The sequence below is a fragment of the Gallus gallus genome, chromosome 1, assembly GCF_016699485.2.
Source record: "Gallus gallus isolate bGalGal1 chromosome 1, bGalGal1.mat.broiler.GRCg7b, whole genome shotgun sequence".
NCBI lineage: Eukaryota > Metazoa > Chordata > Aves > Galliformes > Phasianidae > Gallus > Gallus gallus.
Window position 1 is genome coordinate 109607715 of NC_052532.1, and position 25696 is coordinate 109633410.

General features: G+C 47.8%; 1 protein-coding gene across 10 annotated transcripts in view; it reads left to right on the forward strand.

Annotated features, from left to right (window-relative positions):
• Positions 1-25696, forward strand: part of PDE9A (phosphodiesterase 9A) — a 43118-nt gene that overhangs the window by 8349 nt on the left and 9073 nt on the right. For 2 of the 10 annotated variants that reach the window (XM_416748.8, XM_046905873.1), the window contains exons 2-10: positions 2574-2644; positions 5173-5250; positions 6360-6403; positions 12494-12548; positions 13271-13341; positions 16298-16382; positions 19632-19713; positions 21989-22063; positions 24412-24498. In XM_416748.8, the coding sequence (XP_416748.3) occupies positions 2574-2644; positions 5173-5250; positions 6360-6403; positions 12494-12548; positions 13271-13341; positions 16298-16382; positions 19632-19713; positions 21989-22063; positions 24412-24498 (648 nt within the window). Of the gene's footprint in view, positions 1-17; positions 132-2573; positions 2645-4930; positions 4993-5172; positions 5251-6359; positions 6404-8739; positions 8851-11498; positions 11722-12493; positions 12549-13270; positions 13342-16297; positions 16383-19631; positions 19714-21988; positions 22064-24411; positions 24499-25696 lie in introns of those variants that run through there. The other 8 variants (XM_040652527.1, XM_046905877.1, XM_046905883.1 and 5 more) reach the window with 8 other exon arrangements.

A 25696-nucleotide genomic window follows, 5' to 3' on the forward strand; every position in this document is an offset into this window, starting at 1 on the left:
TAGCAACGGCTCCAGGACATCTGCTGTCTTCATGGGTATGAAGAAGATACTTGCTGCTTCACCCAAGGCCAAGAGGGCTGACTATCCTCAGAGCTGCAGGACAACCACCTTCTCTAGTCACGGGAAAAAATGTATGTCCCAGCTGGCTGAAGTACAGCCACAAGCCAAATGTCATATTGGCTTCATGGTGCTAATGTCCCTGCTATGGTAATGGACTTGAGGCAAATTGGATTCCTATACCGTGCTGGAGCCATCAATAGTCCACAGCACTATCCAAAATACTTTCCAGTTGTATTCCACAGACACACACACAACTGACATTGGCTTTATTGGGAACATAAACATGCAGGCAATAACAGGAACAATTGCACAGTTCTGGGAAATGTTTGAGGCTGTCTGCTTTGTTTTAAAAGAGAAGGAAGTTGGTCAGGAAAGCTCAGCAGGTTGCAAAAGCAGAGAACTTTAGTAGCGTGTGCTCTGTGATTAGGAGGGGAAAAAAGGAGCAGCTGGAAACAGCCGTTTACACCCCAAGATGAGTATCAAAGTACAGTGGGTGATTCACAAATCCACTTTTAGAAAACTTAAAAAGAAATGTCAAGTACGGAAAGATATACAGCACGTATGAGGGTAGCTCATAATCTAGAAAATAATATCTACAGTCTTTGTTTTGCTTCCCACTCTTTCACTATTGCATGGAGTAAAGGGAGGCATTACTGTTCCTCCTCAGTGCACTGACAGCTCCTGCTGCTTTCCGTGAGTCAGGTCGCCTTTCTTACCTTTAATGGTTTTTTTTTTAAATATATATTTTTAACCTTCTCCTCTGCTCCAGTCAATAACTGATCTCCAGAAAAAGAAACTTCAATACCTTAAGTAGCACTTCCCACCATATCGCAAGCCTTTACCCTGTGTTCAGACACAGTTAACGTCATCTGCTCCACTTCTGCAAGTACCAGCTGTTGGTAAAGGAGCAGTTTCCCAGCACTGTGTCAGCCAATTTTAGCAGCTAACACTCCAATGGGATGCTGCGTTCTGCTCTAAGCACGATTCCATACTATCTGAACCTAATTAGCTCTGCTTTATTGCTTTGATTGCTACTGTATTTTAGAAAACAAGGGTCAATCACAGAAATAGTTAGGACAACCTTTTAGAACACACCCAGACATTAATCCCACCCATTTCCTCACTAACAAACGCTAACTACCCCAGCAATCAATTGCCTTGGGATTTACAATGTAAATATATTACCTACTATAATTTCATTTGGGTCAGGAAACAGGGAAGGTGAGTGTGTGTTTCTGTATCAGTCATAGCTGTCTCTTGAGGAGATCGATGTCATCCAGCTAATGATGCCCAGCTGAAAAATAAGAGGACTTTTAACCACCAGTGCAAAGTGAGACCTGAAGTATTGCTCCAGCATCAGAATAAGGGTTTGTTGAATCACATCTCATGCACAGCAGGACTGAGTCAGTGGGGCCAGACATTGCGTTTTTGTCATGATTATTCCAGTATTTCAGGAGGAAAGATGGTGAGATAGGTTTCCTTAAACCTCCAGCTCCAAAAGGCATGCTCATATTGATCTCAGCCTATACTCTTACAGGGCTACAAGTGGGCACAGAGCTGGAGCTTTAGGTCACGCTGGGTGTGTGGGTGTATGGGAGTCAGGGTAAGGTGAACTGAGTGGTAGATGAGACAAGAAGCCAGAAAAGCTCACGCTGGAACAACAGCATGGAGGTGTGCATGGGCAGAGGAAAGTGTCAGAGAGCATGCTCCCTGTAGCACAGCCTGTCCAGGGCCTGGTGCTGCCTCCAAAACTCCTGGAGTTCACGTTTTCCCAAGCAATCAATAGACACCCACACCCTTCTTGCTGGCAGAGCATCCCACCTTCTCCCTCTGCAGCTTGACCTCTGTGGGCAGCAAAGGTCTGGGCTGGGCATCACATGACATCTCTGTGCTACCAGGAGTGTAGGATCATGTCATGGAGTGTCAAGTGAATGCTGTGTGCTCAGTCTCACCGCTGGCCTTTTAAGGTGTGAGCTCTGACCTTGCATCAGGAACAGTGCTGATAGACCACAGGGAACTGAGCACGATCGGGGTGAAATGCTCTCTTCTGCTTACAGCAAACTTAAGGTGGAGTAACCCAAATAATAGTGCACTTTTAATACTATCCAAAGAGCTCCCTGTATCTGGAAGATATATGTTTAGAAGAAACAAAGTCACTTTCAAAATCCAGGGTGTTGCTTAATTAAACCTGTGGTTGCTGCCATCCTGCAGCTCATCTGCATTGTGAGATACCTTCTGCCATCAGTCGTCATACATTATTGCTCTGCTTCAGAGCAGCACAATTAGGTCTCCTGAGCTTTCTTCCTTTATCAAAATGAAGCACAGGTATTAAAGCTAGAGCGGAGAAATATTCCAGCTCACGAGTCAGATCAGATAATTGAAATAATAGAATTAGCCTTAAAATTGTCCTAGTTTGAGCCCAAATAGAGTTCATCTCTCACTGGGAACTAATTGTCCTTTTTCTCCTCTGCCTTTTTTTTTTTTTTTTCTCCTTCTGCTGTTTGGTTTGGAAGGTGATCTTCAGTAAATACTGCAACTCCAGGGATATTATGGACCTCTTCTGCATTGCAACAGGGTTACCAAGGTAAGACTCTCATTTATCACATGCATTTCACTATTGCTCTGATACTCCTAGGGACAACTTAAAGCTGAGCTCCAAGTGGTCTGGCTACCTGCTTTCCAGGCTTCTCTCCTATTCCAGACTGCTGGAATAAGGTGGGGCTGTGCAAAGAACCCAGCTGGAGAAGTGCACAAAGCCCTGGTGAGTGTTTAGTTGTTTACTCTACAGAAATTACAGCCAGCACAGAAGTCTAGCCAAGAGCATATGCAGGCTCTGTGCGCCTCTCAGTTATACCCGTACCCCAGCACTACATTTTTTACCCTAGAGACTGAAACACCATCATACTTTTAAAACATGATTTTTAAGAGAAGAACTTGAGGCCAGTGAGAAACACTGTCACTAAGTCATAGAATTATAGAATGGTTTGGGTTGGAAGGGACCTTTAAGATCATCTAGCTCCATCCCCCTGCTATAGGCAGGGATGCCTCTATCTAGACGAGGCTGCTCAAAGCCCCATCCAGCCTGGTCTTGAGTGCTTCCAGGGAGGGGGCATTCACAACCTCCCTGAGCAACCTGTTCCAGTATCTCACCACCCTCACAGTAAAGAATTTCTTCCCAATATCTAGTCTAAATCTACCCTCTTCCAGTTTAAAGCCATTTCCCCTTGCCCTGTCACTACATGCCCTTATAAAAAGAAGTCCCTCTCCAGCTTTCCTGTAGGCCCCTTTCAGGCACTGGAAGGCTGTTATAAGGTCCCCCTGGACCCTTCTCTTCTCCGGGCTGAAGAGCCCCAGCTCTCTCAGCCTGTCCTTATGGGGGAGGTGCTATTTAGATACGCTACAGACTAGTGACAGGCTGAGAGAGCTGGGTCTGTTCAGCCTGGAGGAGAGATGGCTCTGAGGTGATCTGAGAGCGGCCTTTCAGTAACTAAAGGGGGACTCTAAGAAAGAAGGGGACAGACTCTTTAGCAGAATCTGTTGTGATAGGACAAGGGGAAATGGTTTCAGACTGAAAGAAAGGAAATTTGAGTTGGATATAGGGAAAAAGGTGGTGAGGCAGTGGCACAGGTTGTCCAGAGAGGTGGTAGATGCCTCATTCCTGGAGACATTCAAGGTCAGGCTGGGCAGGGCTCTGAGCAACCTGATGTAGCTGTAGGTGTCCCTGTTCATTGCAGGAGGGTTGTACCAGATGGCCTTTAAGGGTCCCTCCCAAATCAAATGGCTCTGTGACTCTATGATTCCAATCCCAGATATGTGAGATAGTAAAAAAATATCCTCTCAGAGCCATTTTACAGAATAAAGGGATGGTGGCCCCCCCAGCCATGTCACAACCCCACCCTCTCCAGGGGGTATCTGCTGTCTGTTGGTGACCTCAAGCAGTGCTGGGAAGATGTGCAGCAGCACTCAGTAAGCCATGTTGTTTACCTCTGTACATACAGGTTTATCATAGCAAAAGAAAAGAAAAAAGAAGCAAACAAACAAACAGGAAAAAGAAAATGATCCTTTAATCGTGGGTTTGTTGCATGACTCCAGCTTGGGACTGAAAGATAACATTGTCTATAGTCTATTCTGAGTCTGCACTGGCTTGGAATTTGCATAGACTGCTGGACATAGTCAGTGCTTTTTTCTGTTTATCCTTTCTGTTTCTTCCCATTTGTCATCAGAGACCTTAATAACTCTCCTTTGCCTCTGATATCAAGTACTTCCACTCCACCAACCAGGAAACACTGTTTAGCAGTCAGAGTTGTTAATGAGTTCAGTGTTCCCAGCATATCTGGCCTTTTATTTTCAGCGAAGGACTTCCACAATCGTCCACAATTTTTCAAAGAATCAGAAAATCATTTGAATTGGAAGGGATCCTTAGAGACCATCTGGTCCAGCCCTCCTGCAATGAACAGGGACACCTACAGCTACATCAGGTTGCTCAGAGCCCTGCCCAGCCTGACTTTGAATGTCTCCAGGAATGAGGCATTCACCACCTCTCTGGACAACCTGTGCCAGTGCCTCACCACCCTGATTGTAAAAACTTTTAATTGTTTGTTGTAATCAGACTCCTGGAGACGAAGAAAACATCCAAGTCTTACATGTGAGCCTATGAGATCACACGTAGCACAGGATGAAAATCAAGTCTCCACATTCAGCAAGACATCTGTTTTGTTTGTTTTGGTAAGGGAGTAACTAGATAATTTGAAAACTGGTAGTCATTTGTGTAGTGTGAGTCAATATACAGCTGCCTAGTCAATGTATCACAAAACATAGCTTTTCAGCAGAAATTATTAGTCGATGAGTCAACAGCATACACAAGTTAGCAGGGAGCAAAGTTTTCTCTGAGATCAAGGATGATCATACAACGTTTTCCCAGAAACATCTCTGGTAACTGAAATGGGTGAAATACCAAACCTACTCTGACCCTTCCTGTGCCAAGTTAGAGTGTGGATGGGGCAGCATCAGGAACGTAGCATAGGGGAAACTGGCCACACGCCATACACAGCAGCACACGATCTCAGCCAGTGTTTCTCACTCAAATAAAGATCTCTGGATCATGCTTTTCAGGAACACAACCATCTCCCTCTTGACGGCAGATAATTGCATGGTGTCCATTGATCCGACTATGCCTGCGAACTCAGAGAGGTAAGTCTCACCGTAACGTGCTATTCAGAGGGGGTGATGCCCAAGGGAAAGTGGGTGTTGGGCTAAAGATGCCTCTTGTACGCAACACGAGGCGAGCAGCTCTCCAGGGGGAGCTGACGGAGAGAACTGCATGCTAACTCGAGATGCTGATGCCAGCTAGTTTTGAAGATTTTTGCTTATTGGTAAAGTAGAAATTATAGTCAGAAAAAAAAATTGTGCTTTTAAGTATTTGATGTTGAACATCGATTCCCATTCCACTCCCAGTGCTGTCAAGGCTCCCAGCGCCTTTGTTGCTCTATTAGGACCAACAATGACTTCAGCAGCAAGCAAAGGCACAGTCTTTGATGAGGTTAGGCCTCTTCCATGCTGGCGTCAGCTTTTCCTTTCTTCAGATCCCTTTCCCTTTTTCTCCTTGGCTTCCTGTTGCTTCTTCAACTTTGCACTTTTGTTTTCACCCTGTCTGCTTGAATTTACCACATTTGCTTTTACTTATTCCATTGTGTATTTCATCATTACTTGTCACTGCCATCACAAACAATGATGCCATGCCCTGGGCATCTCAATATGAGGACATTAAACTATTGGAAGGCGTCCAAACGAGGGCTGCAGAGGTGGGGAAGGCTCTGAGGGCAAGGTGTGTGAGGAGCGGCTGAGGCCCCTCGGTGTGCTCAGCGCAGAGCAGAGGAGCTGAGGGGAGGCCTGATGGCGGCTGCAGCTCCTCACAGGGAGCGGAGGGGCAGCGCTGAGCTCTGCTCTGTGTGACAGCGACAGGGCCCGAGGGAACGGCATGGAGCTGTGTCAGGGGAGGGGCAGCTGGGGGTTAGGGACAGGGGCTGCGCCACAGGGCGGTGGGCATGGAACGGGCTGCACAGGGCTGTGGGCACGGCCTCCAGTGCCAGAATTCAGAGAGCATCTGGACAGCACTTCCAGAAATATTGTCTGATTTTTGTTGTTGCTGTGTGAAGCCTGGAGTTGGACTCTGTGATCCTTGTGGGTCCCATCCAACTCAGGATATTTTATAGCTCTGTGATATTTCTCAGAGAACGCCGATGTGAAATGCAAGCTGCAATCTCAGCACTGCTAACATCAACCCTCTCCAACTCTTCCAGGTCTCCATACAAGGTGATACCTGTTGCCACTGGGCAGCTTTCAGGTAAATAAGCCTTTTGCATTACATTTGCTGAAAGTGAGGTTGCAGTCACTTCCGTGTGGAAATGACATGGCTGTGACACAAGAAAGATGACTGTCGTGGCTGTAGCTATGGCAGAAAAAAAAAGTATTCTGGAGGAAAAGTAAAAAAAAATTGTTCCCACAATTCAAAGTCTTTGAAGATAATGTAGAACGGCTGGGGTCCAGGGGACTTCCGAAGCACTTAGCTTGGGCCCATCTCAGCACTGCTGGTGTCTCAGGGAAAGCCCCTCCTGGAGCAGCAGTTCAGCGAGGGCATCGCCAACCACATTTGCAATCCCGTTTTTCAGTGCTTTGTTCATGTCTCAGCAAACCTCTGCTGAAAGCTGAGCATCGTGTTTGAACTCCATGTTATTTCCAAACGGCTGAGAAGGGAGCGGAATTTCTGTTGTGGGCATGGTAGCTTGGAGTGTAATAAATATTTAAAAGCACCTGACGTGATTAAAAGAGGCCTGGATGAAAGATGTCATTTGGATTACGTTCCCTGGTGTACAGAGGTGTTTTCCCTCATGGGCAGGACTGAAGTGGCACTTCTACTGTTTTTCTTTGCACGTCGCTGTCAGGATCAGGCCACTGTCAGGATCAGGCACTGGAGCACACTGTTTGCTTGGGGCAATCCTTGCACAGCATCCACCTTATGACAGCCCCCATCTGTGTAACTGCAGTATCTCCTATCACTGGCTCACAGGCAGCCATGAGCAGGACCTTAGGCTGTACGCTGGGGGGGGGAAGGGTACATCAGCAGGAGACAGTCTGGAGGAGTCAAATGGAAAGGTAGAAGAGTTGGGGACAAGAGATTAAAATCATCTTGGGAATGGAGAGAACATGGGAAGAGCAGGAGGGAGCTAGAAAGCCTGGGACTGGAAAAAAATAGTGGTTTACAGAGATGGGTTAAGCTCTCGAGGCAGAAGCAAAGCAGCCTGGCTGTTTCCCTGCTAGAGTCAGGTCCCACCTCTTCTCAGTGTCCAGATGGAGATCAGTAATGAGTGGTGTCCTTCAAGGATCAGTACTGGAATTGATGCTCTTTAACATCTTCATCAGTTACACCAGTAGAGAAACTGAGTGCACCCTCAGCACATCTGTGGATGACACCAAGCTGTGCTGTGCAGTCAGCATGCCTGAGGGACAGGCTGCCATCCAGAAAGAGATCTAGACAGGATCCAGCAGTGGGTCCAGGTGAACCTCATGAGGTTCAACAAATCCAAATGAAAGGTCTTGCACCTGGGTTTTGGCAGCATCCACTATCAGTACGAGCTGGGGACAAAAGGATAGAGCACAGCCCTTGCGAAAGTGACCTAAGGGTACTGGTGGATGGCAGGTTGGGCATGAGGCAGCAATGTGCCCTTGCAGTGCAGAAAGCCAACTGTATCCTGGACTGCATCCAAAGGAGCGTGGCCAGCAGGGCGAGGGAGGTGATGCTGCCCCTCTGCTCTGTGCTGGTGAGATCTCACCTGGAGTACTGCATCCGGATGGGGAGTCCTCAGTACAGGAGAGACGTGAAGCTGTTGGAGTGTGTCCAGAGGAGGGCCACAAAAATGATCCAAGGGATGGAACACCTCCCCTGTGTGGACAGGCTGAGAGAGCTGGGGCTGTTCAGCCTGGAGAAGAGAAGGCTCTGGGAAGACCTGAGAGCGGCCTTTCTGTATCTAAAGGAGGGCTGTGTGAAAGAAGGGCACAGACCCTTAAATGGGGGTTTGTTGTGGTGGGATGAGCGGAAATGGTTTCAAACTAAAAGACGGGAGATTTAGCTTCTATATAAGAAGTTTTTTACAACAGGGATGTTGATGCACTGGCACAGGTTGCCTCGAGAGGTGGTGGATGCCTCCTCCCTGAATACAATCAAGGTCAGGCTGGAGGGGCTCTGAGCAGCCTGATGTAGCTGTAGCTCTGTTCATTGCAGGGGAGTTGAACCAGATGGTCTTTAAGGATCCCTTCCAACTCGAATGGTTCTCTGATTCTTGCTTAGGTTTTTGTGAGAAAACCTAGTGTCTGTGAGTATTGTTTTTCAGAGAGGGGAATGGTAGTGAAACAAACCCATAATATGATGGTTCACGTTCCTTGGGGCAGAAACGTCTGCAGGAGAGGGCACAGCAAGGCAACATAGGAGAATGCCCAGGGAGACTCTGAGAGGCAACAGCGAGGCCCTTGTGCATGCAGAGAGCAAAGGAGAGCAGAGAGCAGCTGGAAAACAAGGAAGAACTTTATCACAGAGAGGTTTGTTGTAAGTCATAAACAGGTCCCAGGTCAACAGTGAAAGCCGGGGGACACACGTGACCACTAAGGGGAAGGAAGCTGTCTGCTGAACTATTTCCGGATCCTAATGAACTCAGCAGGAGAGGCAACGCACTGCACGCATGCATGAGCAGGTCAGAGAAGGAGGGATCTCGGCTGGAGTACATTTATCTGCCTAAGGTAGAGCAAGGCAACTGCTGGTGGGGCTGCACCAGGGAATGCCACTGTGATGTACCAGCAGGGAAGCCGGATGAGGGGCTTTCTAGAAAACATCCTTTTTTCTTGCCCCCCCCCCCCCCCCCTCCCCGCTCCCCCACATGACTCTAGCTGTATATTTTTATAAGACCGTGCAAGACTTTTCACACTTTCCCAAGGCCCTCATTCTTCAGCCCAGCTGACAGCCCATGGCTCTGCTTTGTTCTGAATGCAGCTCACTGCGTCGACAAGGTCTCCTCTCCCTCCCCTTTTGTGTTTTGTAAAACAAAAGTTTCCAAAGATTTGAGCTGAAAAGGGCAAGAAGAATTCTGGTGGTGTCTTGCCAAAGCATAAAACAGAGTCTGCGATGGAAAGAGGCAGAAAGCTGAACTGGGTGTGATGGAACCAGTGTTCCTTGGTGTCTGTTTCTCTTTCACATGGGTTGTCGTTAATCTTAAGCATTCCTGACATTTTGCTGAGAGTAGGAAGAATGAGCAGAGTGGGAAATTGTTCTTTATTAAAGGAGACAAAAAAAAAACCAGTTCTGTTCTGGCCATCACTTCTGAAACAGCTCTGCCTGTGCGATTCTGCCTCCTTGAGTGACTCCCCCAAAGGCAAAGAGGGTAACCCCATTTCCACAGTGTGGGAGCTCCCGTGCAGCTTTCCAGCGTTCTCCCAAGCAGCTGGATGAGAGCGGTCCATGCTTCAGCAGAACTAAGGCTGTAAAAGGTGGGACTGGAAAAGATGATCCTTCGGGAGGAAAACACAAGCAGTGGCTTCCATCCAGCGGAGGAGATGTCCACCAGAGTCCTACTAAGAAACTGTTCTTCATTTCCTGGCCGGAGCCGCGGGAGAGGGTTGGAATTAAAGAGGTTATTACTCCAGCATCTGCTGGATGCAGCTGTGGTCTCACAACCAGTTGTTCGTGAAGTTGCTGCATCCACCACCTGCTGTCCCCTGCCCTTGTCCCCCTCTTTGAGGTGTTTGGGTTTCCAGGCTTTGTTCACCTGGCCTGCAGAGCACCTTCTTCCAGCATCTCATCCCTCCCAGCAGCAGTGGGGCTCTGATCCGCGCGCTCAAGGTGGAACGGGCTCACAGCTCACAAACTGATGGCTGTGCTGAGATTGTAATTGGAGTTCAGGCACTCTGCAATATTGTGAAGGTGACAGTTAAGGGAACAAGTCCTGCTGGCAGCACGCTCTTGAGAATAAAGACTACAAGGCTTCTGACAGCACGGAGGAAGGAGCTGCTGTGCTCAGAGGTCCTGACCCACAGTGGTCCTGCATGGGAGGAACCATGGGCTGGGGATTTCAAACCATGCCCTGGTTAGCTGAGCGAGTCCAGGGATGTCACCAGGGACATCATCCAAAAGGACATGGCATGTGCTGAGCGTGGTCCCCATTCTCCCCGCACCACAATTTATGGCTTATTCTTGTGGGGTCTCCAATATGAACAGCCCGTTTCCCACGAGACACAGAGAGAGCAGTGCTCTCACTGCTGTCCTGATGGGGCTAGATGCCACTTCAGCACGTGGGTTTCCTGGACAATTCAATGCACAGGGTCCCGTGCAGGTACCTGTTTGCTGCTGGTAAAGCAACAGAAGCTTCTCTTCGTGTCTAAATCTCTGTATCCTTGTTTTCTTTTGGAGGCACACGCACACCCATGGCTCAGGTGAGAGAGAAGAGGCACAGAGCGCATGAGAAAAATCCTTGTTGCCTCTGCTGCTGCCTCCATTGCTCCCTGCTGTGGGGCAGCTGCCTTGGGATGACTCACCTGCCAGGGCTCACACACGCAGCCCAAAACATGCCGAGCTGCCAAGTGAGTTTGGCACTCGATATGGTGCAAAACATGGATGCAGACTTTATGCACGCCCCTTCCCAAGGCTCCTGTCCACTCTACCTGTGTGTTTCCTAAATCCCTCTGACTGCCTGGATCGAAACAAAGCCCGGAGAGGGAAGCACAGGTGGGTGCCTCACCAAGGGCACGGCACACGTTGAGGACGAGGAGCAGGGCAGACACCCATGTTCTCATAGCACTGCTTGGCCATGGCAGAAAGGAGATGGACCACCCTGTGCCCCACCAAGCAGGGTGGGTGCACCCCAGTGTGTCAGACCTGTGGGCTGGGGAAAAAAAAGCCCAGCTTTGCAGGGCATCTGACTTTAAGCCTTGCTGCCTAGAGGAGCTGCAATCCAAAGGTGGGATTAGCCCTTTCTCAAGGGAAAATTGGGATGAAAAAACAAAGCAACCGAGGCAGATAGGTGCTGTGGGCACTTGGGGTGTCAGCTCTGCCCGGAGGAGTGAGTAAATGCATCAGACACTAATGGAGTGATTGGACTTAGGTGATCTTAGTGGTCTTTTGCAACCTTAGTGGTTCTGTGATCCTACGAGCGAAAGGACGCTTGGCCCTCCTATTCCACAGTAGAGGGGACAAGCACGACTGAATGCCACATTATCTTCTGAACTGGGATTTACCGGAGGTCCGCCCCTCCGACAGGAAGGGGGCAGAGAAATGGCTCATTGTCCCTTTAAGATGAGACGAGCTGCCACTCTTAGTCATATATCTGTACTGCACCCTGGGGTTATAAAAACATACATCTTCGTTTTGAAAGTCTTTTATTACATCCATAAACATCAGATTGCAGCTGACTGTTCCTGGGATGAGAGCGTCCCAGTGCTCCCAGTGAGTTTTGACAAGGGGAGGGAGCGAGAGGCAGCCTGGCTGCTCTCTTACTGGAGCCGTGTTATCGGGGACTCGCCAGCTTCCCGCACGCTGTCAGCGCTCAGAGCAGTGCCGGGAAGGACGCGGGTGGCTCTGCTAAATCTCTCCACCGGACTCGCACATCGCCCCGGTGCACGGTAAGCTTTCCTTGCCTCCTAGGTAGGGCACAGCGCTTGCTCCGTCAGATCTTCGGTGCTTGGACTTGGTTGTTTTTTGGGAGGTTAGGAAACTGGGAAGCGGGTCTTTGTGGTGGAAACGGATGTTATCTTGCAGCCGGCTGCGCTGTAGGGAGTTGGGTTGCAGAGGAACTAAGGGGTTTGCTGAGAGCCCCCCAGTCGCTGGGTCCACTTTAGGACCTGGGGAAGCAGACAGAGCGCTTTGTGCAGAATTAATCCCAAGGAGTATTGGAGCATCAGATCCGAAGGGCTGCAAAGCTTTTCAACAAGTACAGGAGCTGTTACTTAGGGGAATGCCGCGAGCGCTGGGCTGCATTTCTACCTCATTCATTTTGTGCTGCTTCAGAAGGAGCTCAGGAAATGCCACTGGGGTGTTTCAGCGCAGGGGGTGCTCACCAATTTGCAGTGTGTGTGCAAAGCACGCACACCTCTCTGCTCCTGGAGCACTGGAGCCCGGTGTCCTGGCTGCCAGGTACCCAAGGGATCTCTCCCTGCCTTCACGCCATGTGCCTTCCAGCACCCAGCAGAGTTTTCCTGCAAGCTGCAGGCAGTGGGGGAAAGGTGGCGCACAGCCCAACTTCCCTGCCCCAATGCTGACACCTCTCAGAGGACCAGAGTGCCTTTTTGATTCATCACAGAGCCCCGTCTCAGAGATGCTGAGTGTCTTTCCGGTATAATTTTGTTTCCTCCCCTCTCCCTTCTGTTGTTTTTATTTGTTTCTTTCTTTCTTTAGAGAAAGAAGAATTGTTCCAGAATTTACTGGGACAGATTGCCGAGCAGTTCTCAAGGTAAGATGCTGAATGTCATCATTTATTTAAAATTCTCTTTCTTTCCTCGGCCAGCAGTGAAATGCTGCCAGGAGGCAGAGGGGTGCTTAAGGTCTCTCCAGTCCCACTTCCACGCCACATTCAGGCCCGGTGCACACACCCCTCCTGCTGAGGGCAGCGCAGTGTCTTCAACCAGGAGCAGCCCTGGCTTCTCTTTGATCTAAAAAGGAGATCACGTATTAAATATGAATGCTCTTATTGTGCTTCCGCCCTCTTAGGAAACAAAATAAGTATTTCTATGCAGAACACAGAAACAATTGGATGTGTTCCATTTCGCCCCTTTAACACACGAAGCTCTCTACTCAAAGGAGAGAGCAAACATCCATAGAGCGTGCTGCTCATTTCACCCCAGCTGCTTTCCACAGGGCAGAACAACCCCGTCACATCTCAGCAAACCTCCAGCATCACTCGGAGAAGATCTCAGCCCCAGGACATTGCTGTTAGGAAGCGCTATGGGTTTGCCTTGTCGCCAGGGGGACGTGACAGTGAGTCGCTGCCCGCAGGAGGTTGCAGTGCCACAGTGCAACCCCAGAGCCATTGCCGTGGAAGATCTCCTTTCCCTTATGGCAGTCCCAGGAGGTCTGATCGACCCTCTGAAAAGCACGGAGGGTTCTGGCAGTTGGCAGCTAGGGTGGACGCGGCTCTGACTGTATGACATTAACGCATGGGGGTTTTCTTTCCAGGGTTTTTAAAATCAATGAACTGAAAACGGAAGTAGCTAATCACTTGGCAATGCTGGAGAAAAAGGTGGAACGTGAGTGTCCCTTTGCTGCCATCGTGCCGTCCCATCCCGGGGCACCCCTCCTGCAACCCTGCCCTCCCCATCCCCAGTTCCGGCCCCCCTGCCGCTCCATTATTTCCGATAATTCTATGTCATCTTCCTTCTTCTGCTTTTTTTCCTGCTGGGAATGGGGCTGGGCTATTTTCCACGTGCAGCAGAGCAGACCCTCATCCCCATGGGGCTACTTCTCGTCGCTGCGTGCCCGTGGGGTCCTGTCCATCCCCTGGGCCACGTGCAGCAGGCACACCGTCTCGCTTCCAGCTCACCCGGCTCGTTGTGCGAGCTGACAGTGACACAGTTGTTTTTAGTTGCTGTGCAACAGCAAAGTAAAGTTCATCTAGCCAAAGAGCTCCTTTTCTTTCCAGGCAGCATCCCGCTCCCATTCTTCAGTCTGTTAGCGTAGAATGGGCCCAAGAAAGGCAGGGTAGGGGGGTGAATAAGGCACTGTCACATGGTGCGGTTTCAGCTGCCAAAGGCCACATCCTCATTGAGATGCAGCATTTAAACTTCCCTGCCTCTGCAGCTGCAGAAAGCACTTTCTCACTGGGCTGGCTGGAAAAAAAAAAAATCTAAGCTAAAAAATAAACCAACAAACCAACAACAAAGTTTCTGGTTCATGGAAAGAGTTGTTTTCTTGAAATTTCTCCCAGCCAGAAGCTGCCTTGACCCCACAGCTGCTCAGTGAAAGAGATGCCTTTGTCAGCAAGGAGGGGAGAAGAACGTCCTTCTCCAGGGACAGCCAAAGGGGAGCCCTCCCAAGATCACCACTGTCAGCCTCAGGCTGTGCAGGCACCCCGCTGCTCAGCGTGGGGCCTCCAAACTGCCATGGAGACAAACCTACAGCTTCCAGCTCCAGGACTGAAAGGCAGAGCTGAGAGGAGGGAGAGCCCCCGATCCAAGCAGGGATCCCAGAGGCCTCTCCGAGAGCTCTGCTGCAGGGCTGGACACAGCCCAAGGATTTCTTTAGACAGCACAGGGTCTTTTCAGAAGGCATTTCTTAATGCAGGATAATATAATGGGCCCTTCAGTGCACACGACAAGGCCATTTATCATTCGCAACCAAAGTGAGAAAAGAATTGTGCTTTTGTTTTACCTCCTTTGGAGATCCCTTTCCCACCATGCTCACATATTATCTCTGAGACTTCCCCAGTGGGATGTGTGTGCAGGAACAAGTGCTCACGACAGCACCATCACCTCACACAGCCCATATGCAGCAGTGTGTCTCAGGGATCTTTTCAGGGATTTTTTAAGACCCAGTGTAAAGCCTGTGAGTTCTCCTTGGAAAAGTTCTCCGTACAAGGAAGGCACTGGCAATGATTCTTGCCATAGTTCCACTTTCTTTGGAGCTGGCAAAACCCTTTACAGTTCTTCAGCATCTCACATCTATCCTAAGAAAATAACTATGTAAATTCCCTGCTCCCCTGGAGAGGATGTGGAAGCAAGTTAAAGAGACTCAATAGGAAAAATGCTCAAGGCTGCCATTTTGCACCACGTACCCCTTCCCCCTGCAGCCACTGCCCCCTGCCCTGTGGAGCTGTAACCCTGCTCTGCTCTCACTGCTTCCCATGGGCACCAGCCAGCATCTGGTTTCTGTCCTCACTTTGGGGCTGCCCAACGAAACTGCTTCCAACAGCTCCAGGTAAAAATGCGCATTCATCTGGAAATGGGATTTGGAAGTGGGTAGTATCGCCACAGTCAAGCGTAAAACGCAGAATCATAGAATTAGAGAACTACAGAATGTTTGGGTTGGAAGGGATCTCGCAGCCCACGCCACCCCAACCCCTGCCTTGGGCAGGGCTGCCCCCCACCAGCTCAGGCTGGCCAGGGCCCCATCCAACCTGGCCTTGAGCGCCCCCAGGGATGGGGCATCCAAAGCAAACCCCTTTCCCTTCCCTCTCTTGATAGACAACATTTTTTACCTGGTTCAAACTTTTCCTTTTTTCCCCCTTGCCCTACTTCTTCATCCAAAATCAGCCTTTGCTGTTACCAGCACAAAGAAAGAGAGTCTCTTATGTGCAGAGCTGTGCCCTTCCAAGACAGCTTTTGATCACTCGGATGCTCCCCTCCAGCTCAGTGCAATTCTATGATTCTAAACAAAGGAGCTGTGAAATGATGGCATGTGAATGACATGGCCCTCACAGACGGTGCCATGTTCCGTCCTTGAGCACGCTGTTAACTCGCAAGAGGGAAGGGAGGATATTCTCACCCTTGCTTTGCATGGGGCTCTCCCAGCTGCATGGCCCGAAGTGCTGCAGCACAATCAGGCAATCAAACTTCTTGCCTCGTGGCCTTTCTAATTGCGCAGAGAGGGTGTATAGGATTTTCTGTGTCGCATGCAGAAATAACCTTTGATTACAACATTGATTGGCAAAGGCAAGCGACAGATCTTCAATACCCGTAAAAATGAAATCAATGGTCACAGCCAAAACTTTTCGACATTTCTCTCTCTCCTGCAGTTTCACTTTGGACTCTCTGCGCCCAGCGATGCCTCTCAGAGCCTCTCAGTGCTCTGCATGACCTTTCAAATTAAAACTTTTTATCTTAATGGGAATTCTAATCCCGCTGGGACGCGTTTGCCGAGCTGCACTTATCATCCCATCGCAGGAGGGGTTTTGCTCAGGATTTCCTTTGATTCCTGCTCTACAGCAGAGAAGTGAAGGCATTAGAACAAGCTGGCTGCTGCTCACAATTGCGGGAAAGCTGAGGCCAGTCTGCAAATTAAAAAGCTCGTGCTATTATCTAAAGCTGGCAGCCGAGAATGCCTATGGGCTTCCATGACACACTGCTTTGGCAGCACCCGTGTGTGTGGGGCTCACCGGCTGTCTGGGCTGCCCCCTTATTGAAGCCCTTTGAAATTCTGCACAACTGTGAAAGGAGAGCCTTCGGATTTTGCCACGGTGACACCTTTGGTGTTTTCCTTTGTTGACAGTGGAAGGCCTGAAAGTTGTGGAGATTGAGAAATGCAAGAGCGACATTAAAAAGATGAGGGAGGAAATGGCAGCAAGAAGCAGCAGGTAAGTTCTGCTCCAGCCCTAGCAGGGCAATAGGAGGCTTCTTTCAGGCCCTCCTGCAGCAACATTTCTGCAGGATCCAGATGCCTGCCAGGCTTAGAAGCATGGGAGCAAGGAAACAAACATTGCATGAATTTAATATTTGTGGATCCAGTGCCATTCATCTGTTCAAATAGATGGGGCCGTGTGAATAGAGAAGCAGGTCTTGCAATGGAAAGTGATGTTTCACCATGCAGAATGAGAATTCTTCATCCAGATGTATGGGGGGAGGGGGAATGGGGTGAGGGCTTCTGCAGAGTGCAGTGCTTCCATGGGAGTTGCATAGCGCTCAAGTTAGTTCCAGTAAGATTCAAACTACATTCTGGGAATATGGTAAATACACACATAGCCATTCTTCTAATTATGATCTCATGCTATTATACAGTATCCATTTCAATTCTGACTAGAAATTGGGAATGAAGTTTCTACTTCGAGGGCTTGCTGCAGTTGTCAAGATCGGTTTTGCTGTAATTAAAAGAACTGCAGAAAAAAAATGCACTTTGCAGGGGATGTGGTCTCAGCCAATGGCTCTGCTGCAGTGTCACTGGGGAGCCCGCTCAGGATGAACGCATTATCACTGAGAGGCCATGGACACTGCTGGGAGGGTCATTGGAGGGATGCTCCTCCCTCAGAATGCAGACAGAAGGGGCTTTGCAGCAGGGGTTGCTCTGTGTGCTGATGGCTGCTTGTTCTTAATTTAGGGTCAAATTTGGTGGCCTCTAATCAAAACTATTTCCCATTGCTGGGAACACTTATGAATGTCACTATCCAGATACGCCAGGAGGCAAAGTGTTAATGCTGTGCCATTAAGAGTAAGGCCAAATTCAGACATCGTACTAGCATCAGTGCAGAGTAATGCTATTAACCTCAAGAGACCTGCTCCAGATGCACACCAGTATGACAGATTGCAGGCTGCCTCGTGTCCCTTCTAGGTGTGTGAGGAAATCTCTTTAGGAAAGTTGAGTAAAGCCAAAAAGCAATGCTTGCAAGTTCACATTTGCAGGGCAGCTGCCACAAGCTTCAGGAAGTACAAGGCTGTCCCAGCAGCCGTGACTCATTCCTCTCCCAGGTCGCCTTTTTACAGCCTATATTCTGTAACACAAACAGCAGCCTGGTAACAGAACAGCAGGAGCAGGGAGTGCTGCATCTGCCTTGCACAACTGGCCCCAGCCAGGCTGGCTTCTGGTGCCTCTTGTCTCCTGCTGTGAGCAGGGGCTCTAGGTGGCCTGGCTGCTATGAGGTCCCCCTTGGGAACTGCTGAGGGCAAGTACTGGCTCCCCCTCCCAGCAGGGTAAGAATCATAGAATCACAGAATCATTATGGTTGGAAAAGACCTCTAAGACCATCTAGTCCAACCGTCAACCCATCACCACCATGCCCACTGACCACATCCCTAAGGATGAACAGCTATGTTGAGAAAAATCAGCAGGCATGTGAAATGTGCATGTCTACCCTGCAGAGCAGCAACCCCACTTGTATCCACTCAAATTGCTTTTTCTTTTTCCCAGTCTGTTTTTGTGTTCATGCTGGCAGATGCTATTAGCATTGCAGCGCACTTAAACTCATGATCATTTGTAGATACAGATTCACATTTGTAAAGGTCCAACGTATCCCCACTCAGCTGTGTTCCCCAGCGTGGCCGGATGAAGGCTTTAATGTCTTACTGCAGCTGGGAAATAGGGGCAGTCGTTTGGCCCCCAGCTAGACCCAGCAGCTCCAATTAGGGCAAGGAGTGCCCCAGTCTCACTACTTTTATCCCACTAACACCCCTCACAGCAGAATTTTGAGGAAAAAAGCTTTAAAAATGATGAAGACAGCTTTTCTCCAGCTGATAATTCCCTTGCACAGGGCAGGGGGAGGCAGAGGGTGGTGAGGCGCTGGCCCAGCTGCCCAGAGAAGCTGTGGTGCCCCATCCCTGGAGGCGCTCAAGGCCAGGTTGGATGGGGCCCTGGGCAGCCTGAGCTGGTGGGGGGCAGCCCTGCCCACGGCACGGGGTTGAGGTGGGTGGGCTTTGAGCTCCCTTCCAACCCAAATCATTCTGTGATTATATGATTCTGTGACATAACTCTGCTGGAAGATTCAGAAGAAAAACATGAAAAATTGTATCAGAGGTCAATGTTAAGAGAAGAAAAATAGACCTGATCAAATTCCCAACAGAGAAGACACTAAAAAGAGATGTGAAATCTGTGAGATTCTGGGGAAAAAAAGGGTCAAATTGTGTTAATGGTTGACTTTGGCTGGCTTTGTTTGTCAGAGAAGCTGAAAAATGAGAAGGGGTGATCCAAATGCTAGGACTGGCGGGAGAAACGCAAAATGCAAGATCAACATCACATGAGAGTTATCAAAGCTCATGTGATCAGCCACTGATGACATATGCTGAGCTGAAAAGAGCTACATGATTGCCAGGGGTGACACTATGGAGCCATCAGTTTTATTGTGCCCCTGTGGCTATGAAGCTGTTTCTACAGCTGGCTACAAGTGCAGCAGCGTAGATGTCCTGCAAAGGCTGTTGGCATCTCCCACTATCAGCCCTCTGCTCAGATGGGATAGGACAAGCTCGGTGCTTCTGAACTTTGAGGAAGAGTAGGCAGCTGGCAGCTACGTTAGTGAAATCATAGAATCATAGAATCATTTCAGTTGGAAGGAACCTTTAACAGCCACCTGGCCCAACTGCCCTGCAATGAACAGGGATACCTACAGCTACATCCGGTTGCTCAGCATCCCATCCAGCCTGACCCCTCAGGGAGGGGGCATCCATCACCTCTCTGAGCAACCTGTTCCACTGCTAATTAACCAGCTAGTGACCAGGAAAGGGTTAATTACCTGTAATTGCTAACAGTGACTCCCATTCTCCAGGATTAGGGAGCCAAGCAGACCATGCCTGCTGAGCTTGGTGCCTCGGTGCTGCTATCCCACCTGAAGGAAGGCAGTTGAGTTGGTCTGGCCATCAGAACAGATGGTTACCAGTCCTGTTGCAGTCTTAGGGTCTTCGAGAGGTCTCCATCATGGCATGTGCAGACATAAGATGCTCACAGGAAGAAAAGTTACTTGGTCATACTTCTAAAGATCACACTTTTAGAGCTTTTGAGCAAAGTAGAAAGGAGACATTAGGGTAAGGCATGGCTCTCCAGGCAATGCTAACTAAGAGACCTCAGTACTTCCGGCCATATTTGAGTCACTGTGGTTTTTCATTCCCTGAATATTTCATTTCAGGACTACCTGTCCCTGCAAGTACAGCTTTTTGGATGAAAACAAGAGGCCAACACCCCGGCGGGATGTGCCATCCTACCCAAAGGTATGTTGCAGTGCTTGCTTTTACCACAGCCTTGACAAGTGCTGGTTTATGATGCTTGCCTCCTCACTGCCCATCTTCTAGCTCTGCCAAACCCATGGCCTGATCCGAAATCACTGGGAGCCAATGGAAAAGCTGTCATTGCCCATGGGAAGCTTACAGTTGGCTTCTCAGTCATTTTTAATTCTTTAAAGCTCATTTGTGTTTGAAGTGTTAATGAATATTTTGCATCTGTCAACATTAAGTGTTATTTTGTTTAGTTATACTTGTTTCTTCTGCATGCTCGTAGCAAATAATCAGAAAGGCCTATAGTGCTGTGCTCTAATTGAAAACAGTGCTGCTGCCAGGTTTCTCCTAATGGATTATTTCTTAATTTAAAAAGTAATTTATGGGGATGCTTCACCTAAGGAAACAAAGAGAAAATGCAACACTGGATTCTCTCTAGGCTGTTTCATTGTTCCTGCAAAAAAGTGGTTAGTGTATTTGCTAGAGAAAACTGCAATACTTGAAGAAAAATATCCACCAGGCATGTGGAAATACAAACCTACAGTGATGAATGTGGATGGAACTGTGAAGCACACCAGACCTTGAAGCCTTGCACCAGCAGCCTTTGCCCAAAGGACTTACTCAGAGCTACCAGGCGTGCTCTGCTCCGTGCCCAGCACACACCTCAACAAAACACCAGCTCGCTTGTATGCAAATTGCACAAAGCTGGCTCTGCTGCTCTGAAGGCATGTAATGTGGACGTGCATCCTTCCATGTTGGTCTTTAGAGCTTTAGAGAGCAGCTTCACAAAACGCCTTATGTTTTTTTTCATTAACTTTTACCTGGTAGGCCTGAGTTCCTGACACTAACACGTGTTTCCATAAAACATACCAGTTGTAAAACTTCCCTTGATGAGTATATAGGTCAGGTCAACTTCTTTTGATCTACTGCTGTTATATTAGGACCTTGGATTAACAACAAGAGTTGCGCTGAGTGACCGCAGGGTAAGCCAGTAGTCTGTGTTGCCCAGGGACCAAAACTCACAGGGATTTTAGTTTCAGAGGGAGCTTGGCTTCTGTTAGATGAATTTGGTAGATTTGTTATCACTTGTCAGGGGCTAGATTTGTCCAGTTTCAGTGAGGCTAAGAAGCAATGGATCCGCTGAAAGGAGATGTTACCAAATAACAAATCATTACAGCCAATTCACGTGTTTCTTGCAGTACAACTGATTACATGAACATTATATATTCAGAAGCGAAAATAGCTGACTTCTTGAGAAGGAACATTCATCTTCAGTGCTATTCTTCCTTAAGTATCAGCAATTTGAGACTCAGAAAATTTCGTTCACCTGCTCAGTGCAGTAAGCCCAAACTAATTAGAGACAGCCACGGTAAATGGGCCAATTAAAGCTACAAGGCTTTTGTGTCCCAGAGAGACTCTGATCAGCAGAGCTTCAAAGATGCGATTCAGGAGAGGAGCAGCTATGGACTGGTCTTTTAACCCTCCACGTTCCCTCTTTTCATTCAGTAAACAAACTGTAACTGACCGATGAGCTCCATTTTGTTCGAAGCCTCTGAGCATAACGATAAAAAATTGCTCTAACCGTGCGGGCTGACAACCACTTTGAAAACATGGGCATTCTTGAAAAAAATACTCAAAATGAGAGCATAAATCACTCCAAAGCCGATATATCACACCCGCCAGCTAATTTAGCACTACAAGCACCAGCTCTGCATCATCCCTCCAAGACCAGCTACGCCACGTGTCACTATGCTCAGTGCTACTGCAGCCAGTCCGTGCCCCGTGCCCTTATGCCCCCTTACCAAATTTACCCTCAAGCCCACCCATAACACCTCTGCTCTCCTCTCTTTCTTCCAGACCCCTCTCTCCCGTTTCCCAGGTAACAGCGATAGGACAAGAGGGAACAGCCTTAAAGTTGTGCCAGGGGAGATTCAGGTTGGATATTAGGAAAAATTCCTTCTCAGCAAGACTGATGAGGCAGTGGCACAGGCTGCCCAGGGAGGTGGTGGAGTCACCGTCCCTGGAGGTGTTCAAGAGCCGTGTGGATGTGGCACTGAGGGACGTGGGCAGTGGGCACGGTGGGGGTGGGCCGCTGGTTGAAGTGAATGATGTTAGAGGTCTTTTCCAATTTAAGATTCTATGACTATATCTCAGCCAACCAGCAGCCTGCAGGCAATGCGTTGCTCTTTCCTTGGGAAATCCACCTAAAGCCCGTGTGGATGGGACCTGTTGAGGGGACCCTCACTAACTCTGTCTGCCTTTCTGTCCACAGTACATGCTGTCTCAGGAGACCATAGAAGCACTTCGGAAACCAACATTTGATGTCTGGTTGTGGGAGCCCAATGAGGTATTGATGCCCTGCTAAGCTGGTTTTATGCTCTTTCTGAGAGCCAGCAAGGCCAGAGGAATCTGTTCAAATAGGCCAGAGCATTTTTTTCTTTCCCCTGCCCCTTGCTCAGTGGATTTTTTTTCATTTTCATTTCACACCATAATACAGTACTTTTCCCTAACAGATACCCAATACGCTGATTGTGATACTCCGACTCCTCTTTACTTTTCCTTTAATCTCTTCCTAGTAATGTCCCACAGTGACCACTGCGCAATCATTGCTGCCACAGGAGCTCTCCTGTGCTGTTTGGTCTGAACAGTTCGATCCCTAGCAAAGCTTCAGGGCACCTGCACTAACTTTGCTTAAATCAGTGGAGCTGCATGCTGCTGTATGAAGGCAGGCAGAGGTGCATGCATTGATTCACATCCTTTTAGGAAAGGGTTTTTCTGTGGTGCATTGCAAAGAGGCTGCATAAACTGTCTTTACTTACTGATTTATCTTCTTATTTTTCTTACTGCTGTTGCTGGATGGTTCTGGAAGTATCTCCAGCTGCAATTACCTTAATTACTGTCTCAATAAGAAACATACAAGAGTCACTCTGACTCTATAGTAACGTGACAAGGAAAAACACTCCACACTCCTACAGGAGCAGCCTATTTCCGGCAGGATGTCCCTTGGTCTGTGCCAAGCCAAGGCTGGTGTTCACTACTTACTCCCCCATCCCTTTTTTTCCATACCACAGCCACAAAAAATGGCTCGCCTCCAGATTTTGAATGGCTGTCAATTCTTTAAAGCAAGACAGAATTACGACCTGCCAGGTGGACCGCAGCGTTTTGGCTCATTGCTTTGGCTATTAAGAAAGAATAGGGACAAACCACAGACAAAAAACATTATCTACGGATTCTTGTGTGCTGAGACAGAGTTTTAGCACAGTAACTCGTTCAAAGTACTAGGAAACACTATCTGGTGGCGTGAAGGAGGCTAACAGGAGGGTGAGATCAGGCATGCTCTGCGAGGAGGCCTGCTGCTCTGCAATAATATGCTGTGCAAGCATGGGAGCGGGGCACCATATGGGTTTGTCTCAGCCTTTCAGCTCTGGTTTATGTTTACAGGAAATATTTTGATTCTGTCAATGCTTATTTAGCAGTGAGCATCTGCCCATGTGCTCCATGTGGAGCAGGCAGGCTGCAAACCCTAATTTCTGCAGTTCAGATGGGCTAGGAACAAGTCAAGGTGATCTACAGCAGAATCCTGGCCACGTGGTGTGGCCTCTAGTCTTGTAAGAAAATCTTTTTCTTTCTGTTTGAATGACTCCAAGCCAGCCCCCTTGGTACTGCATGAACTCTGCGTATTCCCTGAATAAGCATAAAAATTCAATAGATGAAAACTCTTTTTTTTCATGGAGATTTTGAAAGAAACCCAATAACTGGAACCTAACTGAAGATATCTCCAAGGTCACGTTTGTGACATTACGCTCAACATATTACAATTCCTGGATCAGTCCTCAGTCTGAGAGCCATAGTCTGAGAACAGAGAACAGGCCAATGTTGTGAATGCATTTTACCCTCTGTAGATTTTGCCTTCAGAGATATAACATGCACTCCTGAATTCCCAATAATCTGTTCATTTCTAGTAGTTGCCAGCTGCTATGCTGCCCAGATACCTAATTATTGATACCCTTCATTTGCAATATTTTTCAACCCTAAAGATGAACTGGGAGCAGCAGTGCTTGCCTCCCCCTTCCTGCTGCAGAGCAGATACTCTCAGAGGAGCAGCCCACCTGTGCATCACAGCTGCTGGGAGTCCCAGCTAGATCTTAAGGTGCTCACAAACCTCCAGTTTTGTAGCGTTGAAACCAGAGATCTTCTTCTGAAAAAGAAATCTGTGTTAAAATAGTTGATTATAGAACACAAGAATTCCCAATGAGAGAAGATGTGGACACATTTCTTCAAAGATACCTTGCTTGCTGCTGTCATTTTCTATATAACTAGAACCTCAGCCATTTCCATCACTGATTTAAATGAGCACTAGAACAAGACTGTATCCCTCCTGAATTAGAAAAGGGGTATACTTTTTCATGAGAAGGAATTGCTGTGATTCACATGAATCACCATTACTGAAGAAAGGGGTTATGACTCAATCCCTAGCATAAAACCTATGAAGTCCATAGCAATCTTTCTACTTCAGAAAGCTCTCAGAGTCTCTCTTGCACTGTCTTTAATCATGCAACCTTCAAACATCTTTCTTTCATCTTGACAAGAGGGCCCTGCAATTACTCAATGTGTACAAGGAGGAAATTCACTTTGCAACATATCATAAACCCAACTGACATTTACCATGCCAATAACCACTCTGTTTGGCTGCAGATGCTGAGTTGCTTGGAGCATATGTACCATGATCTTGGGCTGGTCAAAGACTTCAACATCAATCCTATCACATTAAAGAGGTGGTTGGTAAGTGCTTCAAATTACTGATGTTTGCAATCTTTCTAGTACAAAATCAGCAAACAAAATACTGAGGCAAGGAATTCATTTGGCTCACACAAGTTATCCCACCGAAAGCAGTAAACTATACAAATTCTTAAAATTTAAGTCCTTCAGCAAATGTTTGCATTCTTGTGGTCACAGATCGCAATTCTTAAAGACAGTTTTTAAACTGCCTTGCATTGGTTTGCTGAGCTTTCTATTGCAGAGAGCAGTTCATTTCAGTGAATGCTCTTCGTACCAAATGGAAGTGGAGATTGGTGTCTTTAGATATGGCCAAAAAAATACTCAGTTTATAGATATCTAAAGGGTGGGAATCCAGTGGCTGTGGCCAGGCTCTTTTCAGTGACACTCAATGACAGGTCAAGGGGAAACGGGCACAGAATGAAACACAGGAAATTTCATACTAAACATGAGAAAGAACTTCTTCATTATGAGGGTGACAGAGCACTGGCACAGGCTGCTTAGAGGGATTGTAGACTCACCTTCTCTGGAGATATTCAAAACCTACGTAGATACTTTCCTTAGTGACCTACTGTAGGGAACCTGCTTTAGCAGGGGGTAGCACTCCTGATCTCCAGAGGTATCTTCCAACTCCTATGATTCTGTGTTTCTGTGATTTGATGTGTTAAATCACAAGGAGTAAAAGAGCAAGACAAGATGGAAAAGGAATTGCCGAGGAGCAAAATAACTTTCTTTTCCTTAGCCTTCAATGTTGAGAATGTGGGAGAGATAAAAGACAAAAGGGCAAGAGCATACCAAAACTAAGATGTCTGAAGAGGCACTGGAGCATTAAAAATCAGTGGTACAGGATCCAGGGAGGAACACAAGAAAAAATATTACTAAAAAGCTTAAGACTACATTGGCTTTCTCAGAAAAACCCATTGTGTTCCTAGAGGACGGGAAACAGTAAATGTTCTGCCAAAGTATTTAAGAAGGATCTGATGACACTCTGAACTACAGTTAGTAGAACTTACTCCTCCAGTCAGCAAGGTGATCTAAATAAGAATTAAAAATATCATGTTCATTACATGGATGTTTCGTATGATTCTGGTAAAGAAGAATTATGTCTCGACAGTCTCTCCTAACTACTTGAAGAGTATGCACAGAATGGAGAAGACTGCTTTGAATGATTACCTCCAGATTAACAAATTAATCCAGGGCCTAA